Source organism: Mastigoproctus giganteus, chromosome 5, assembly GCF_048544385.1.
Source record: "Mastigoproctus giganteus isolate SK-2022 chromosome 5, ASM4854438v1, whole genome shotgun sequence".
Classification (NCBI taxonomy): domain Eukaryota; kingdom Metazoa; phylum Arthropoda; class Arachnida; order Uropygi; family Thelyphonidae; genus Mastigoproctus; species Mastigoproctus giganteus.
This window is the reverse complement of record NC_143579.1, coordinates 184117736-184137629: the sequence shown is the minus strand read 5'-3', so window position 1 is coordinate 184137629 and position 19894 is coordinate 184117736. Positions and strand designations below refer to the sequence as shown.

General features: G+C 38.2%; 1 protein-coding gene across 1 annotated transcript in view; it reads right to left on the bottom strand.

Annotated features, from left to right (window-relative positions):
* The window catches only part of LOC150085912 (cytochrome P450 3A8-like), a 36135-nt gene that overhangs the window by 9267 nt on the left and 6974 nt on the right, over window positions 1-19894 (bottom strand). The window contains exons 4-8 of the mRNA XM_090374294.1: window positions 16726-16822; window positions 6822-6938; window positions 6584-6672; window positions 5796-5941; window positions 5010-5125 (exon numbers count right to left, since the gene is read on the bottom strand). Coding sequence (XP_090230420.1) covers window positions 5010-5125; window positions 5796-5941; window positions 6584-6672; window positions 6822-6938; window positions 16726-16822 — 565 coding nt within the window. The remainder of the gene's footprint in view (window positions 1-5009; window positions 5126-5795; window positions 5942-6583; window positions 6673-6821; window positions 6939-16725; window positions 16823-19894) is intronic.

The following is a 19894-nucleotide window of genomic DNA, read 5'->3' as shown; positions in this document are numbered from 1 at the left end:
TCAGCAGTCACGGGCTTGAACCCCGGTCACTCAAGGCACGTGTACTTATGCACCCGCGCGCCTGACCACTAGGCTACTGCGGCCTTTCCGATCCCTTCTATTGATGTAGCACCACCCAAAGAGTACAGTGTCTATTGAAATTTCCTAGTAATAGAAAAGTGGATGGCGACTGATGGCGAAGGTACTAAGAAAGTTTTAGATAACAAATATTTGATGGGTAAGAGTGTAAAATCTAGTACATTAAGTAACGTTAATGCTTCTGTGCCTTCAGCTGCTTGTACCTCAGGGACAAAGTGTTTCTACAGCCACTACTTTGGCCGTTAGCGCAGGCGTCAATTTGGAGGTTGGTGACACATTTTTGGAGGTATTTGGTGAGAAGCAGGTGGAAGCAATTGAACAAGGAATACAGATTTCGAGAAGGAATTCAAAAATTTCCGCTTTACCCTGAACAGTGTATTTCTGAAGAGTTGGAAAAGCAACATGATTTTTTGAACGTAGATGTTAACCTTTTTTGTGGTTAGTAGGAGGTCTACTGGAACTAATGTCAGGGAGAGTGATATAACAGTAGCCAACATACACGAACAGAGGTGCCGTTATGGTGATGTCAAAAACACATGAATTAATTATAAATTAAAAAAAAAAATGTTGATTACTCTACAAATGAACTTAATAAGGTGACAAAGTCAGCATCTAACTTTATACTCGATAAATGGGGGGTGGATATGGAGATCGTCATGACTGCACTTCTAATAGACAACGAAAGATTGAAAGCACTAATTGATGAGCTCCAAGTAAGGGCAAATTTGTTTGACAATTGGAAGAGGGGCCAACCTGCGGTAAATCCTTCAGAAGTTTTAGGAGAGTATCAGCTTTCTTATGCTGAAATATTGAAGGCAGGAGTTACGCAGAACAGGGGTGATGAAGTTGTAAGGAATTCTCATGTAGTAGGGAAGGGGAAGAGTAGGGAAATTGACGAGTCTAGAAATATTAAGTCCAGGGTTAATAATACGGTAATTTTGAGGGCTGATAATGATGCCAAGTTTAGCACTAGTCAAGAGGTTAAGGTTGCAGTGGTCACTTCTCTGAAAAAGGATTTCAGAGATATAAAAGTACGGAATCTGCGAATTAAATCTGATAGGATTAGATTAGCTAATCCAACAATTTTAGTATTTGATGTGCCCAAAGATATTAACCAAGGAAGAAATACTGGAAGATCTATATTGAAAAAATTTCGGGGATTTTGGTTTTACAGAGAAAGAAGTACAAGAGGGTGTGGCTTTTAGATTTAGTACAGGATCTAAACAGCGAGTGACTAATTGGGTAATTAGCCTGGTCCCGAAGATGTATAACAGTATCTTGCAGAATGCTAGAATATTTATTGGGTATAATTCCCATAAGTTTCGAAAGTTTGTAATAGTGACTAAATGTTTTAAGTCTCTCGGATACGGACATTCTTCAGTCTATTGTACTTACAAATCTATTATTTTGTGTCAAAATAAAGATTCGCCTCCTAAATGTATAAACTGTAAAAGGAAAGGCAGGAAATGTAAACACTCTGTGAGGGATTCACAGTGTCCAGAATACATAAAAGCATTAAATTTTGCCAGTACGCGTGTTTCTAATGAATAATAGTGGTATAAACTCTAGAGGTTGTGATGATAATAATGTAGAACTGATTAAGGTTATGCAATGAAATGGTCAAAGATGCAGAAGGGTTATGGATGAGGCCAGAGTTGTAATGATTGATTATGGGTTAGATGTATTATGTTTGCAAGAACCATATGTTGGTGTTTTTGCAGAAACCTATAAAGTGACTGGTTTTCGAGTAACATCCAAGGTAATCCATACAGTAACTGTGAAACCAAAAACAGCTATCGTTGTTTTAAATAAAAATTTAAATGTCACTGTTATATCCAGTTTTTGTTCAGAATGTGCTACATGTGTACAATATTGTCACTTCTGTTATATCGGTTTATGTAGTGTCTCTATACTGTTCTCCTGCTATAAGTATTGATGTTAGTATTCAGTATTTAGAAAGACTTATGAAATTTGTGGCTGGCAGTAATGTAATCATAACATTAGATGCAAATACTAAATCGAGAATGTGGCATAGCAGTTTTGGAGACGGCAGATGGGCACAGTTGGAAGATTTTATTTTATGTTATAATTTGAATATTTTAAATTTGCCTAATAAGCCGTATACATTTGACAATTTACATGGCAGTTCTAATATTGATATCACTTTAGTTAGTCAGTCTTCAGATAGAAGAATTTCTTATTGGGATGTTAGAGATAACTTTACTAATAGTGATCACAGATCCATTTCGTTTTATTTGAGTTTATACAAAGGTCAGTTAAATAAGCCTGTGTTACAAGATCACACTAGGTCAAACTTTAAATCAATTAATTGGAGAAAGTTTGTCTTGTTTGCATAATAGTATAGATTCAAATAATGTCCAATCTTTGAACGATGTTACAGCGACAGAATATGTGTTTTATGAATGCTTTATGTTTTACTGTTAAGCATAAGAGAAACATTTCACATAAAGTACCTTGCTGGTCAGCTGAATTAAGGCACGAGGTGTTTGACCTAAGGAGGAAGTATTACAGGCTGAGAAGTTGGGGTGCTTTTGAGGCTGACGTGTATAAGGATTTGTATAAAATTAAAAGCAGGTTGTATCATAAAGCCATTTATAATCAGAAGATTAAGGCATGGCAAGATCTGGTTTTTAATGATGGGAATACTAATCCCTGGAGACTTCTGTTTAAGTTAACCAGGAATAAACTAAATTTAAATAATGAAATAAGTACAGTTACTTCTGATAATGGGGAAACTACTGATTGGTTAACGACTATAACTACAATAACTGATAAATTATTTTTGATGGATGACCATAGTGACGATTTTGAGTATCAGAGGAAGGTTAGAGAAGAGAATATTGGTAATAATAATGTTGAATTGTTTAATAATACTGAACTTAGGTCAGTTTGCTCCAAATTGAATGTTAATAAAACTCCAGGAATTGATAACCTTGAGAATAGCTGCATTATTAAAATTGTAGATGTTTCCTTCCTGATCTTATATTAAATATGTTTAATAAATGTTTTATTTCTGGGACTGTACTTGGGTTCTGGAAGATGGCGTTGCTAAAATTAATAAGGAAACCTGGCAAACCAGTTACTGATCCAAGAGGATACCAGCCTATTTCATTGTTACCAAATCTTGGAAATATTTATATTAATCAGATTGGAGGCTTTATTTTTGGCCAGGAATTTAGATTTTCCACATCAATTTGGTTTTAAAAGAAAAAGCTCGACAGAGGATGCAATACATGTTGTTAATTATAGTATAAACTCTAATTGCAAATATGTCTTGGCCCGCTTCATTGATTTTGAGGGGGCCTTTGGCACTGTTTGGCCTCTTTGAGAGCACTACAGTGCCAGGATATATTATACAAAATAATTAGAGATTATTTAAATGGGAGGAGAATTATTGTTAAGGCACCACATTCTAAATTTGAAAGAGACATTATAACAGGGGTTGCCCACAGGGATCAGTGTTAGGTCCAGTCTTCTGGAATCTGGTACTTAATATGTGGCTGCATAATGATACAATCAGGGTAAAATTAAGATGGTTGTGGATAGTCTCGCCAATTGGGTTACAGATAATAAACTTAGTATATCCTACTAAGACGGTTATGATGTTGACGAAATGGAAACTTTATTACATTAGGCCTCCTCGTATACTTATTAATAATAAGCAGATACCTTTGGTCTCTAAGGTCAAGCACCTTGGTCTAATAAAAGACGATGTTGTTTGTGGCACATCTTGAATATCTGAGTGGCAAGGTAAAAAAATTACTGACTCTATTGTAAGGATTACTAGAAAGGACCGGGGACTCGGTAAAAGGGACCTTCGGTTATATTATAAGGTTATATTCTTAGCTATAGTATCATCTGCTGCTTCTGTCTGGTTTAAGAGAAATAATGTAATTAAATTTAGGAATAAGATTAACTAAATTCAGAGATCCATGTTGCTATATATATATTTTGCTCCTAGGTTTGGGCAGCCTAGAAGAGGGAGACACTGGCAGCCATCAGACTTGCACAGCTGCTGGTGGGTGCGGAAGTTTTGTGTTACTTAGACAGTATAGTAGACCCATGTGCGGAGAAGGACACCGGAATGCGGTTGCCTGTGTGTTGCCTACTGTTCATATATATATATATATATTTTTTTTTTTTTTGGATGTTTGGATACATTAATATATAAGTGGAGATGGACATCAGTCTAGGCGCCACCAGAGACAATTATACATAAACTAATGAAATCGTCAAGACCTGCCTGAGTGATGTCGTTTGATGAAACAGACAACACTTTTGATCGATTAGGTAGAGGCCGTTTTGACCCCGAGAAGAAACAGAAAGGTTTAATTACTCATTAGAAAAATAAAATTTTCTAATGCCCTAAGTATCCATCACGCATCCCTACGAGGGAACGTCCACTTGAACTAGCTGATACTGAGTGTGAATGGGACGCCAAGTTAATTATTACAGCATCATACCCACATTTCCAAGAAGTTTTGTCCCTGTCCCAGGCCAGAGGGAAGGAGACCTATTGGAATGCAGTTGAACCTAAGAGTAAGAACCCGTGAAGCCTTTGTCCAGTCGAAGCAGGGGCAAGGTATTAGGGTTGGGCCGCTCACCCACCAGGATCTCCCTCCCTTTTCGAGTTTCCAATGGTCCCGGATCCAAATAATGTGACCCTGGATCCAAGGTATGAGCATTGAATCCCAGTGAAGTTAATAAGGAAGCTTAGCAGCATCACTGGGAGGTCCCCTCATCACGTACAGGTGCCCACTTAGAGGGGTTTTGCGTATCAGTTTTGTCAGTAAGGTAACATTTTAATGAAAACGCATTTATTATTTATAATTCTGAGGAAGTCTGTACATTAACAAATCGATTACTAAAAGCCATTGAACTGTAAAAAAATACGCCAATGTAAGATTTACCTTGATTTGTTGCTTTCTGTTGTTAATTACTTCCCGAACTATGTCCTGAAAGAAATTCGTTTCTTTCTTCGACAACAAGCCCAGACGAAATAATCTTCCTAACTTTGGAAACAAAACTAAGTAAAAATAAAGAAATTTTATTATAACTATGTATCGATACTCAATTTAATTTGGTAATAACGTAAAAAACTTTAAATTTTTACATCTACTTTAAATATACTTCGCTTAAAGGGAAAAAATAAGGAGACTTTTCCCCTAATGTAAAGTGGCCAGATCTTAGGTATTCCAATGCGGGACATCCAGGGAGAGGGATTTTAAACCCCCCCTAGAAACAATATACACATAGAAAATATAAATTAAATATATATACTTCTTTGAAGTAAACATAAAATAAAATATGATATCTTATAAAATACCTTCTTTAAAAAAACTAAACAAAACATATCGTATAATTGTTTTCTTTTTTTTCACAGAAAGGCCAAACTGCCATTAATGACATATTCTGTCCAATCATCGAGTTTTCCTTTGTGACCTTTACTTCATTTGTCTCGCTGCAGATTTTTCTCATGAGAAATCATTCAAAATATTCTGAATGAATTTCAGGAATAATTTTCCTTTATCGGGATTGTAACCCCAGTTTCGTCAATGAGCCACTCTGCTAATGTTGATGAATCCTTACCCTCTGAAGACAATAATTGTCTTCAGAGGGTAAGGATTTAGCTTTCTAAATCTTAAATTGAGATATATGATATAAAAACACGATGTGACATATATACACACACTTACATTGAATAAAGAAGAACACGGCGATATCCCTATTGAACAATTTCCTAGCATTTGTTACCATGGGGTTGTTAGGATCATTGTGGGAGTCGATCTTTATACTAAAGGCACTGCTGCTTATAACGTCCATAGTAAACGTTCCGAATAGCCTAAAGAAGGATGAGTAATAATAATAAAAATTAGTTCAGAGAGTTTGCACAGATCTATCACAATTTAGTTCTAAAATATAATTCGAACAGTGCACTGAAATAACCCTGATTGGCACATTTCTTACAGCTAAGATGGTCGATGGTAAGATGGTCGTGTAATTACGATAGAGTTGCATACTTGACCATGGGCTGCGGCTGTCCTATCAAGGAACATATAAGAACTTGCATGTCACATCATGTATTGAACATGATGTGACATGTTACGTTCTCATCCACGAAAGATTTATTATGATCAATTCCCAAGGACCGATTTTGCAACTTAACGTACATTAAGTTAAACAAAGGCAGTGATACGTTTAAAAAAGATACGTACAGTTAAGCGATAATAAATGGTTTAAATTAGCACATCACTCAGTAGGGTCAATGGGTTATGGAAATAATTAAAATAATAAAAGAACCAAATCCCAAGTAGATGGGTGTCCTTGTTAGGCTCAAATATTTCACCGCTTGCTAACCTTCAAAGATTACATCAGATCTAAAAAAGGATTTCATTTGAAAATATAAAAATAAAGATTCCTTTTATGATTTAAGTTTTTTCTTTATAGGCTCTGAAAATAAGTTATATGTTAATGATTCACTTACTTCTTACAGTCAACTGACTTCTTTTCCTTTGCCGCTTCCATGAAATTCTGTATTAAGGTGTCACAACATTCGCAAATAATCATTGCCATCTAAATGAAGGGAAAAAATTAAACTAAATCATTTATCACTTTCTAAATCTAAATCAATTTCAATATTGAAGCTCCAATATTAATTTACCACGAATTTAGTATTCAAAAAGAGCTCAATCTGAAAATATATATTTAAGGAATGGCATTACCATCTTCATCTTTCCCGTTGTGAACGCTGGGGACATGATACTTCGTATTCTCTTCCACTGCTCACCTTCTTGCAAAGAAAGCATCTTATTTATAGTTTTATCTCCAAACGAAATAGCCTGAAAAAAAAATGTGATAGAAATTATGAAAATTAGAAGTAGTTTACAGCTGATAACTTCTTCAGGAAGATAGCTTCCTATTGATTAAAAAAAACAACAACATACTATGTTATATTAAGGTTCTTCAGAAACTGAAAAAAAATTGAATGATAAACAGTGGTAAGAAGAAAATGAAAACTAATGGTAATCACGAAATTAATAATTGGTTTTCTTAGAAATGCTACAGCAGTAAGATACATAAAATTTGCTGTAATTTTAAATGAAGTGTTTTGGCCAATTGAAAGTTACTTTATATTCAAGTGAAATTCCCTATCACCGGTTGAATTTTTCTTTATTCAACTTTGGGATATTTGCGGATGGCCAAAAATAAAATGAAAGGCTGCTCATTAAGGTAACTCAAGCCTGTATGACCCGATTTCTTTAATAAATTTTTGTTCTACTCTTATAATTGGATGCCTCTTCTACTGCTCATGTTCAAGTAATTATTTGTCGAACATGAATTATTTGATGATTTTTTCTTACTGAAAGAACATCAACTGCTTCGAGATGGTACTGCCTTCTCCAAGCTAGAATCCAGCTTATATACCTGAGCCATGGACTAAACAATGCTGAAATCTAAAATTGAAAATATATATCAACCACTTAGCCACTGCCAACGGGGAGGCGGGTTTCTACTCTCTACAATTTTTAACAACAAACAACTTTCATATACTTCTATGTGGGTGATTTCAATTTGCTTCTAATTGATTGGAGTAAATGGGAAGGAAACTCGACATGGGGATCAAAATTTTTAAATCAACTAGATGACTGTTATTTGTATCAATATATCAGGGAAAGTACTAGAGAAAAGAATGTCCTAGAACTCATCATCACCTAGGGCCGACCGGGCTAGCCGGGTAGGTAAAGTGCCTGCCCAGCAACCCAAAGGTCGCGGGTTCGATTCCCGCCTCGGGCTGGATATCACGATGGTGCCGAACCAACCGGTTGGTTGGATATCCCGGCCACGATACACGAAGGAAGCAAGAAAAAACTGGTTCCTTCGTGTATTGATCACATCATACGAAATAAATAAATAAATAAATCACCTATGAATCGGATGACATAACAGGGCTGACAGTAGAGGAACCAGTAGCAGGAAGTGATCACGGGGTTCTACGGTGGATGATAATGAGAGAGGTAGCAGCAATAAAAGGCAAAGGAATGGGTTTTAATTTCAGAAAAGGAAATTACGATGCCTTAAGGTACTAACATAGCCTCTATTAACTGGGTAGATATCGCACAGAGAATGAATACATTTGAACTGTGGTATGCTTTTAAAACATTAATCACAGATGCCTTGAATGCGTATTTACCATTAAAAAAATACTCCACGAGGAGGGTTCCAAGTCGGTTGAATAGTGAAGTGAGCAGAAAAAGGTGGAATGGAAAAGTTACAGAGCAATAAAAAGTATTGAAGTCTATAACAGCTACAAGGTGATCTGTAATACAGCCACAGAAAAGGTTCGACAGGCAAAGGGTTTATGAGAAATCGCTAGCAAACAGAGCAAAGGGGGGGGGGATAAGGAATTCTTCACATATATAAATGCCAAGAAGAGCGGGCCAAACCAGATCGGACCTTTACGTAAGGGAAAAATGGGAGAGTATTAAATACACCAGCTGCCGTTGCAGATGAACTCAACAGTTATTTTGCATCGATATTTACAAATGAAAAACCTTTTGTGGCAATGGGATATTGTGGGTGCGAAGTTGAAAAATATGTAATTAATGATATTGAAATTTCGCAAGATTATTTAATAAAAAAAATTTCGAGCCTACAGGACAGTAAGTCTCCTGGAGATGATGAAATATACTCAATAATCTTAAGGGAGGCGACAAGTCAGTGCATTGAACCATTGAAGTTAATTATGCGAGCATCACTAGACTCTGGGGAGATTCCGTTGGATTGGAGAAGTGCCAATGTATCTCCCATACATAAGGGTGGTTCTAAGAGTGAAGTGGGAAATTATCGACCTGTCAGTCTGACTTCAGTGGTAGGGAAAATCTTGGAGGCAATGATCAAGGGTGGAATTCAGAATCATTTGGATAGAATTGAAATTCTCAAGGATACTCAGCATGGTTTTGTAACGGGAAAATCATGTTTAACAAATCTGGTTCGCTATTTTGAAAGGGTCACTCACGAGCTGGATTTAGGGAATAATTTTGACATTGTTTATTTAGATTTCAGCAAAGCTTTTGACTCAGTCCCACATGAGCGGTTGCTTTATAAGCTGGAACAGGTTGGAATCACTGGGAAAATCCTTAGATGGATAGCAGGATGGCTTCAGGGCAGGAGGCAGAGGGTTGTGATAAATGGCTATTCCTCAGATTGGGTTGATGTAAGAAGTGGGGTTCCCCAAGGATCAGTATTAGGACCACTGTTGTTTTTAATTTTCGTAAACGACATTGATGAAGGGATAGAGGGCGTGATGTCTAAATTTGTAGATGATGTTAAAATTGGTAGAGTAGTTAATGATCACTGTCAAGCTGAGCTTCTTCAGAGAGACCTAGATAGACTTCAGGAATGGTGAGAAAAATGGCAGCTATGCTTTAATCCAACAAAGTGTAAGGTATTATACCTGGGAAACAGTAATCCCAAAATAACTTATTCACTTGGTGGAGTTAAACTAAACCCAGTACTGGAGGAAAGGGCCTTGGGTGTTACGATACGGTCAGACATGAAATTCTCTCAGCATTGTAAACAGGTTACAAGGAAGGCACATGGTGTCCTATCGATGATCTATCGAACTTTTGCAAGTAGAGATAGGGACGTGATAATCCCAATATATATTAGGCTTTTGTTAGACCACACTTGGAATACTGTGTTTAAGTATGGAAACTGCAACTAAAGAAACACATCGAGCTTCTTGAAAGGGTGCAAAGACGGGTAACTCGCCTGGTGAGATCGGCAAAAGGGCGTCCTTATGAAGAAAGACTTCGAATATGTGGGTTGCAGAGTTTGAAAACTAAACACCTCAGAGGAGATTTGATTGAGGCGTTTAAGGCATCAGTAAAATGAATGAGGACGAAATTTTCAAGATTATAAATGATGCTAGAACTAGGGGACATAAATTCAAGTTACAGGGGGAGATGTTTAGATTTGACTGCAGGAAGGTTTATTTTAGCCAGCGAGTTATAAATTATTGGAATAAGTAGCCTACATGGGTGGTAGAGGCTGACAGTTTGGGGAAATTCAAAGGTCATTTGGATAGTTACCTTCGGGTGAGGGAAACGCATAGAATGATAGGTTTAATTTCCTTTTCTTTTATTATTATTTTTTTTTATCATTGTTTTATTCGTTTTTTTTTTTTTTTTTGGCTGGTCCACGCCAAAAAAAAAAAAAAAAAAAAAAACGCCTTTTAATAACATTATATACGATATAAATTATTGTGTATGCTGATATTGAAGCTGCTTTTGACAGCCTAGACATCACAGCCCTTCTCAGTCTTCTGCAATCCTTCTTCAGGATTAATGGCAAGCTACTAGTTTTCCCCACCGTTTTATTGAGGAATATAAATGTCCACCTCACGACGAAGAAGACCCACTTTGCAAGGAAAATCAACGCAGGAGTGTGACAAGGTGGCGTCCTGTCTGGCCTCCTTTTCTCAGCCATTCTAATTCCTTTCATCAGCCCCCGTGATGATGCTCTAATATATGCCGATGATATAAAGTTCCTGACCTTAATCCCATCTGCAAACCCAAAGGCAATTACGCCTTCAATCACACGGAACTTGATCGCTCATTCAACTTAACTTGAAGATGTTTGGGTTAAACCTTAACTCTTCAAAATCTGAAATAATGAATTATTCATTGAAACAGCAACCAACAGTAATCCAACATTCAGCTTCTGGCACTCTCATCTCAGTGGTTACCTGCCACAAGGACGTCGGTGTCTATTTTGATCCGAAGCTGAGATTTGACGGGCACACAGAATACCTCCGGAAGTGATTTATCACCTTACGCTGGAGAGGGAAGCACCACTTACTTCATCCCAACGATGCTGCAACCACTACTAGATATCTTCAAACCACTGTTTATCCGGTTATTTTACACGCTGGTGAAATTTGGGCATCTGCGTCGCCCTCACTTCAAAAAAAATACCGTCGCATTCTCCTCGAGTGGATCGCATCTGTTGAACTTCAATTAAATTCTTCCAAATCGTGTTACGATGTTCATTTCTGTTTCTCTTTATATTTCCTATTTATTATAATTCCATTTTTACATGTTTTAATTTTGTGTAACTTATAATTTCCCATGTAACTATTCATTTTCCCAATTTAATCAAATGTATCATTCCTTATTGTAAAACTTTTCCAAATGTAAAACTCCTGGCCATGTCGCCTTGATGAGAATTATTGTTTCTAGTACTTATACCGTACTTAGCAGCAATAAAGACATTTTATTTAAATTTAAAATACTCTATTTACAAAAAAAAAAAAAAAAAACATTTACATCGTAGAAATAAAACCTCTCATTGCAAATGGATTGTAAAAGCATTTAAAGAAACTGTAAAAATGCCCCAAGATTTACCGGTGTCTTTCCACTGCACAATCGTTCACTATTTCTGTGATGCAGGTACGATGGACATAATCTTTCTTCATATAAGACTTTAAGGCAGAACTGTACATTCTGAGGCAGTAAGACGTGAATCAACTTAGTTGCAAACGCTACCTGTATTTTCTATAAATCTATTATAATTCAGTCTTAATCTACTAAGGCAAAATCGATGGACAGATGAGAAAAAGGCTGGAGGATCCCAAGGTCGGGCTTAGGATTGGTGTCAGAATTCCTATCACATGAAGGATTATGAAGTTAGATACTTTGTGAACACTGACCCAATGTCTGTCGAACTTAATTTATTCAGCTCTTTCGTTCAGTGAGTTTTCTTGTCGACAGTGTACTTTTAATTTTTTAATCGTTGGTATTGCTGTCATTTGTGAACATTTTAAACTAGCCCTACTAGTTAAATCTGTGTTTCCATCACTGTTCACTTTTTTGGTTTTTGTGTTTAGCAGTAAAGGAATATCCTATACTGCCAAAATATCCTGGCACACCAGAGATTTTAGAAAAATAAATTGCACCTGCCATCTATGCGTCATTTGAAATTTTTTTTTCAATAGTCTTTTAGCATTAGCATTAGTAGAGGCATTTGATGCAAGAAAGCAAGCTTATGCAGCATCCGCCAAAAAAAAAAAAAAAACCCACTTCCAGTTCACCCCTCTGTTCGTTCAAAATACCTGTCCAGCTGAGCCTTAAACTTATTGAGGCTATCAACCTCCACCACAAGGGATGGCAGTCTGTTCCACCAACCAACCACCCGCTGGCTAAAAGCAAATTTCCGCACGTTTATCCTACATCTGTCTTTCCTCAATTTGAATTTATGCCCTCTCAGGTGATTTTTCTGAGCTAGAGGAAGAATCCCATCAGCATTGAGCATGCTCAAACCATTCAAGGCTTTATACACCTCTATCAGATCACCTCGCTGGTGCCTAGTCTCCAGGCTCTGTAATTTGCAAAACTTAAGCCTTTCTTCGTAAGAGCACCCCTTTGTTCCATTCACTAATCTTGTTGCCCTTCTCTGTACTCGTTCCAGCAGCTCTACATCCTCCTTGAAATGAGGCCTCCAGACCTGTATACAGTACTCTAGGTGTGGCCTGACCATTGCCTTGTACAATGGAATAATCACCTCCTTATCCCTGCTGGAAAAATTCCTGTATATCATTGACAATACTCCATGAGCTACTCTTGCAGCCCGTCTGCACTGCTCAGAGAACTTCATATCTGCCTGCACAATCACCCCCAAGTCCCTTTCATTCTCTACCACTGTCAGTGTAGTACCACAGAGTTGATACGTTGCTCTGGGGTTGCTGTTTCCCATGTGTAGTACTTTACATTTGTCAATGTTAAACTTCATTTGCCACCTCTCAGCCCATCTGCTCAACCTTTCCAGATCCTGTTGCAGCAGTGTAGTGTCAGTAGTGTCCTTGACAACCCTGCCAACCTTTGTATCATCTGCAAACCTGGACATTAAGCTTGATATACCATCATCAATATCATTTATAAATACAGAAAACAATAATGGACCCAACACTGAGCCCTGAGGGACTCCACTAATAACATTAGTCCACGATGAGCAGTATCCATTGATTACCACTCTCTGTCTTCTCCCCCTCAACCACCCCTTTATCCATAGCAGCAATTTGCCTCCAATGTCACACTGCTCCAATTTGTGTAGCAGTCTTCCATGTGCAACAGTATCAAAAGCCTTTCTAAGATCCAAGTATATAATATCAAAGTTATTCCCTGCATCCAGTTCTTTTGTGACTGCATCATAGTATCCAATCAAGCTGGTCAGGCAAGACTTCCCCTTAACAAAACCATGCTGTGTCTGAGCTATTTTTTTTTTTTTTTTTTGATTTGGTAGTTGTTGGCGCATCGGCTTCTGTGGCCATATTGCACCTCCCAAGGTTTTCGCAGTACTTTGATCCAAGCCCGAGGCGAGAATCGAACCCGCGACCTTTGGGTTGCCGGGCAGGTACTTTACCCACTCGGCTAGCACGGTCGGCGTGTCTGAGCTATAACTGAAGTCTTGTCTAAATGATCCTGCAGTGCTTCTTTAACCAGTGCCTCCATTAATTTTCCTGGAACAGAAGTTAAGCTCACAGGTCTATAGTTACTTGTGTCAGCCTTTGATCCTCCTTTGTGAATTGGGGTCACATTTGCACATTTCCAGTCTATGGGTACCTCCCCTGAGTCCAAGGAAGCTCTCATAATTATGGCTAAGGGTTTGCTTACTTCTTTGCAGCCTCCTTTAACATAACTGGATAGATCCCATCCACCCCGGGTGCCTTTCTTGTGTTTATCTTCAACAGTTTCTCCTCCACTTTACTCCCAGTTATTTCAAGATTCTGTAGCTTACTGCTAGAGTTGAATACACCTCTGGCATTCCCCTTGCTGAATAACTCCTCATGTGTGAATGTCGATGCAAAATATTCATTTAGTTTGTTAGCTACCTGAGCAGGATCATCAACAGTTGACCCATCAATATCAAGTGGACCAATCTGATTCATCCCCTTCCTTCTAGAGTTTACATAAGTAAAGAACTCTTTGCTGTTTTTCTTTGCATTCCTTGCCAAGGATTTCTCGTAATCTGCCTTCGCCTGCCTAACCTCCTTTGTAACTTGGTTGCATATCAACTTGTATCTATCATAGGCTTCTGTGTCATGTGTTAATTTGTAAGTATCCCATGCATTTTTCTTCTCTGCCATATGCCTCATTAGTTCATCTGACATCCATTTTGGCCTAAACCTTGAACAATATTTCTTAGTTGGTATGTAAAGCCTAGTAGCTTCCAAGATACGTTCTTTGAATGCTTCCCATTTTGAATTTGCTGTTGGTAACATCATCAGTTGGTCCCACTGTATAGAATTTAAATACTGTCTCAGTCCATCGTAGTTGCCTTTACGGAAGCAATAACCCTTCCCTTTACCCCTAATGGTAGTTACCGCTTTCAGTAAATCCCACTTCAGCACACTGTGATCACTGCCACCTAGTGGTTCATTTATCTGCAGATTCTTAATGCATGAAGAATCACTGCTGATAATCAAATCAAGAGTATTACTCCCTCTAGTTGCCTCCCGAACATGCTGATGTAGAAAACAATCATCCAATAAATCCACAAAAGCCTTGCTAGTGTGTGAGTAACCAGCCCCCAAATTCCAGTCAATATCTGGGAAATTAAAATCCCCCATTATAAGACTCTCTGATTTACTGGCCCACTCTATTTCCCTGTACAGTTCCTTATTATACTCATCAGAGTCATTAGGCCTATAGCACACTCCTACGCTCAATTTTGATCTCCCAATGCTTATGTCACACCAAACTGACTCGACACTGCACTGTCCAGCGATGTCGACTGGCTTCACTTCCTTGGTTTTTATGTGTTTCTTAACTAATAGCATAACCCCTCCCCCCTTCCTATCCTGTCTATCCTTTCTGTAGACGTTGTACTCCCCAAATTGCAGTTCTGCATCCCTTATATCTGTGTGACACCACGTCTCTGATATCCCAACAATATCTGAATTTGATGTTTTGAGCAATACCTCAAATTCATCAAATTTATTTACCAAACTCCTAGCATTGGTGTACACGCAAGTATACCTGCACCTGTTTCTATTCTTAGCTACCCTAACACAACCCATGTGTTTATTTGTACCGCAATGGCTCCCAGCAGTCTCTGAAATACCATGCATCTTGTTTTTCAGGCTTCTGCTCATTCTAATAGAAGCAGTGCAAGAATCTCTTTCACCTCTGCCAGTGGCTACTGTCAATCTATTGGTCTTTGTCTCCCCCCAAGCTAGCAGTTTTCCGACCCACCTAACACTGCCTCGATAGCATCAGCAAATATTCTTGCACCCTTTCTATTTAAGTGTATCCCATCCCTGTAGAAGCAATCTCTCCTGTTAACAAGTACAGTCCTGGCTGAAAAAAATTCTACCCCTTGAGCCTTGCACAATCTTTCCAGGGCCGAATTGATCGACAAGGCTCTCATCATATACTCCCTCCTATCGTGTCTGGGCAGAATTGCAGACACTTTCAAATTCAACCCTAATTCACGGCTTTTCTTCAACAGTGACCTGTACTTGTTAAGTAATTCTGCCGGTCTCCTACTCTTAATATTATTAGTGCCAACGCGTACAACTATATCACCTTTTGTGCCCTTAAAAGATGATATTCGCTCTACAACGTCATCAACCTTTGTCCCTGGCAGACATACCCTGGTCCTGTTCCACCTATCTTTTTTACAAAGCATGTTCCCCGTTTCCCTGACAATAGAGTCACCAACAACTACTAGTTCCTTCGGGACCAGCGCATTCTGCCTTGGGGGTTGTCTCTGTGTCACGCGATGCCCAAGTGCAAGCTCTGGCGTTGATGTGGGCAGCTGAGAGCTTGATGGGCCCCTCAATTTAGTTTCTTCGAGGGAATCCACCCTGTCCTTCAAGCTCTCATATAGGCCCACAAGAACGCCGAGTTGTTGCCTGATATCGATACACTCCTTGCATCGCGCACACACAAAGACATCCCCCTTGGCAGAATCATATCCCGTACTCGATTGCTCTGCAAACGAGACTGAGTTAGAAAATCGAGACTTTTCAATCGAGACTGAGTTAGAAAACTTTACGTGATGGGTTGAGGTTCCTACTCTGGAGTTATTCGGATTTCTTTCGGAAGATTCGTCAATTGGAAGGTTCACGCTTGCACAGACATAAGGCACTTGCAGTCCCCAATCTGTCTGATCAGGTAGGGAGTAATGACCAATATACTCCCATGTAGCAGGAAACAGACGATCTTGTGGGTAGCAAAAAAGTCTGATGAAGATTCTTGTTATTTAAATCAAAGTTGAAATTAAGGTTAGGATTCGAGTAGTATCAGAACAGGTCAACCCTTCTCTCAATTCCTCAACGGGTCACGCTCTACAGTTAACGGCTTTCAAGGAAGATTGATCAAATTAAACTATTACCACAAGTAGCACTCCTATTCTATCAATAAGTCCAAAATTGCGCTTTTACATTATTAATTTTCTGAATAAATATACACTTTATTGAAAAAGTACTGTCAGAATATTTTTATTATAAGGGACAGAACTATTCTGATGTGCTGCATAGAGTTTATATGTTTCGCTCACTTCTGAATTGTGATATTTCGCAGTTTGAAACCAATAATTCGGAAAATATGCGCCTTTTTAACTTACCCTTCTGTTTATAAAGTACTGGAAGTCCTTGACTAAGATCTGTTTAAGGAGTTCGGGTTCGGCCAGGTTAAGAGTAGGTCGGGTGCCTTCGTACGTTCTGAAAGAAATAAATAAAAATAAATATTGAAAAGTTTTAAGATTGATAAAACGATGAAATAAAACTGAAAATTTAAATCTGTGAATGGTATATTTTTGGATGTCAATATGCGAGAAAATTTTGCGTTTGAATTTATAAATGACAAAAGGTAAACTAACCAAAAGCTGTTGTAATAGTTGTTGTTGTTTAAGAGATATTGGCGCAAGAGCAGCTTAGGCTATTAAGCGCCTAGCCTAGGTAGGAGAGTTTCGTATATCAGCATTTTTCACTTTTGTGGTTTAAAATAAAGCCAAGATTCTGCTTTATAGTCATGTAGCTTCTCTATAAATGGTATACTATTAATTTTATATGTTTTTGAAGTATCCAATTAACTTAAGAAAGAAGAAAACGTCAGTAATATTTGACTGGTTATCTAAAATTGTTTTAAGCATTAAGTTATTTTGTGCATTCGTTATTGTTTGAAAGGCTTTTAGTCGTTCTCTATGAACATCTGTTTATGTTTGATTTGGTTTATAGCTATTGAAATGACTTATAATTCGGCATTAAAAATACTGCATTCTTTTGGGAGTTGTTCGATGAAGGTACGATCCTCAAGATGAATTGCAGCTCCTACACATGTGGATATTGTTCTTTGTATGCTGCATATAACTGCTGGTAGTTTTTTCTTGATAGAGTGTTTTTTCCCCCCAGGTTTTAAAAATACATATCATATATGGGTTGAACTATGCACCATGGTGGAATGGTCTGTGCAATTGCAGTAGCTATGTTGTCATAATCAAGCTCTCGGCTTAGTAGTAAATCTTTCAGACGGATATTAGCAGGTCGATTCATCCGTGGATGGGCTTGGTATGTTTTCCCAGTTATATGAAAACAGAAAATCACTATTTGGATGATCACTGATAGATTTTATCTTGACTGCATAGTGTAATAACAAGTTCTGTCGTCTAAGCTCTAATGAAGGTTCATGGGCTTCTGCATAAAGACTTTGTATAGGTGAAGTTCGGAAAGCTCCGAGTGCTATACGAAGTGCACTGTGGTGAATGGGGTCTAACCATATCAATGCACTTGGTTTCGCTGAGTCGTAAACAGCTGCTCCATAATCTAGTTTGGAACGAACTATAGATCGATAAAGTTTGATAAGTGTATATCAATCTGTTCCCCAAGTTGTTGCGGAAAGAACTCTGAGAATGTTTAATTTCTTTAAGCAAAAAGCCTGAGTTGTTTAATATGATCAAGGAAGGTTAGTTTCGTATCCAAGAGAAGTCCTAAGAATCTTATGCTTATCTTATGCTTGGTAACTACTGGGATAATATGTCCATCAAGTTTCAATTCAGGATCAGGGTGTCGGTTTAGTTTTCTACAGAAGTGTGTGTGTTATGGGTGTTTATTGGCGCATAAGCTACACTGGCTATAGAGCGCCTGTCCATAGAGATGTGTTAGGAAATAATTCAGAATTGAAGACATTTCAATGTCATTTTAGAAATTATTCAGAACCGATGATAAATTCCAATTTTTTTCAAAATATTGGAATTTATTGGAAAAGTTCGTTAATGTTTGCCTTGTCGCCTATAATATTCTCTAGTGATATTGGTTCTTGTGGTTTATTCAGAGAAAGCAGGACTGATGTTCTGTCTTGGTTATATTGAGGACAGTCAACAAGAATATGCTTGATTGTTAGATGTACTGAGCAGTGTGGACACTGAGGAGCATCATAACCTGTGAGTAGATGGAGGTGGGTCAGGTGAGTATGTCCTATCCTTGCCCGTGCAAGTACCACTTCTTTCCTTCTAGTTGGTTGGATGCTTGAATGCCAAAATTTTGGTTCCTGTTTCAATTGGAAAAGTTTGTTATTAGTCTGGGTGTGCCATAACTCTTTCCACTGTTCAAGGCATGCTGCTTTTATGATGATATCATGGCCTGAGGCTGGAATATGAGCGGAGGTCAAATCTAATGTGGAGGGATTTTTTGCCGATATATCCGCCAGTTAATTTCCCTTTATCCGTGAATGTGCTGGAATCCAACAGAAGTTCACCAATTGCTGACGTTGTTCAATTTTAATTTTCAAGAGCAACTTCCTGATTTGGTTTAAAATAGGGTGATTCGTATGGAATGGATTTTGCATTGCTCTAATTGAGCTGAGAGAATCTGTGTAAATTAAATATTTTGAAGATGGGTAAAGATTGAAATTTTCTAGAGCTAATTTTATTCCATGTAGTTCTGCGGTAAAGTTGCTATACTCAGGTGGAAGGGAAGCTGAAATAATAGTGGCGGGAACCACTGCTGCTGCTCCAACGGCTGATTGAGATTTGGACCCAACGGTATATACTGGCAGGAAATTAACGTGGCTCTGAATATGATTTGCATGGAGTTGTTTCAGGTTGAGAGTCTGTAGAAGATTCTTACCCATCGAAGAAAATAAGTATCAAATTTCAGTTGAGGAGGGGTAGTCCAACGTGGGTGAAAGTAATTCATTACCTGTTGACTATTGTGAAGAGGAACGTTCTAACTCTGTGATATTTCAAAAAGCCTTAGGCCTGCTGGCCTTATTTTATTAGGTTTATTTCTGTAGAGATTAGTTAGTTGAGGATTGAAGAGGTATGGATGAATAGGATGCAAACAGCAACTTTTTATTTTGGCTGCAAACTTCAGTAGTAACATTTTTCTGCGGAGGTGCAAAGGGGGTTAGTGAGCTTCAATGTATAGACTTTTCTTTTTTTTTTTTTTGTTAGTTGTTGGCGCATCGGCTTCTGTGGCCATGATGCACCTCCCAAAGTTTTTGCATTTTCTAATCTGATCCAAGCCCGAAGCGGGATTCGAAACCGCGATCTTTGGGTTGCCAGGCAGGCACTTTAACCACCTGGCTAGCCCGGTCGGCTATGTATAGACTGTGAATTGGGGATGTCCTGAAGGCTCCAAGTGCAATCCGTAATGCACTGTGTTGTATTGGCTTCCTGCTATTTATTGGCTGTATGCGTTTTCTAGCCTCTGGGTAGGAGATGTTTAGCTCTGTTTTTAGTTTCTGAATTTCCTTTTCATCTTTCCACCGCTGGCATGCTGGAGAATATGCACGGT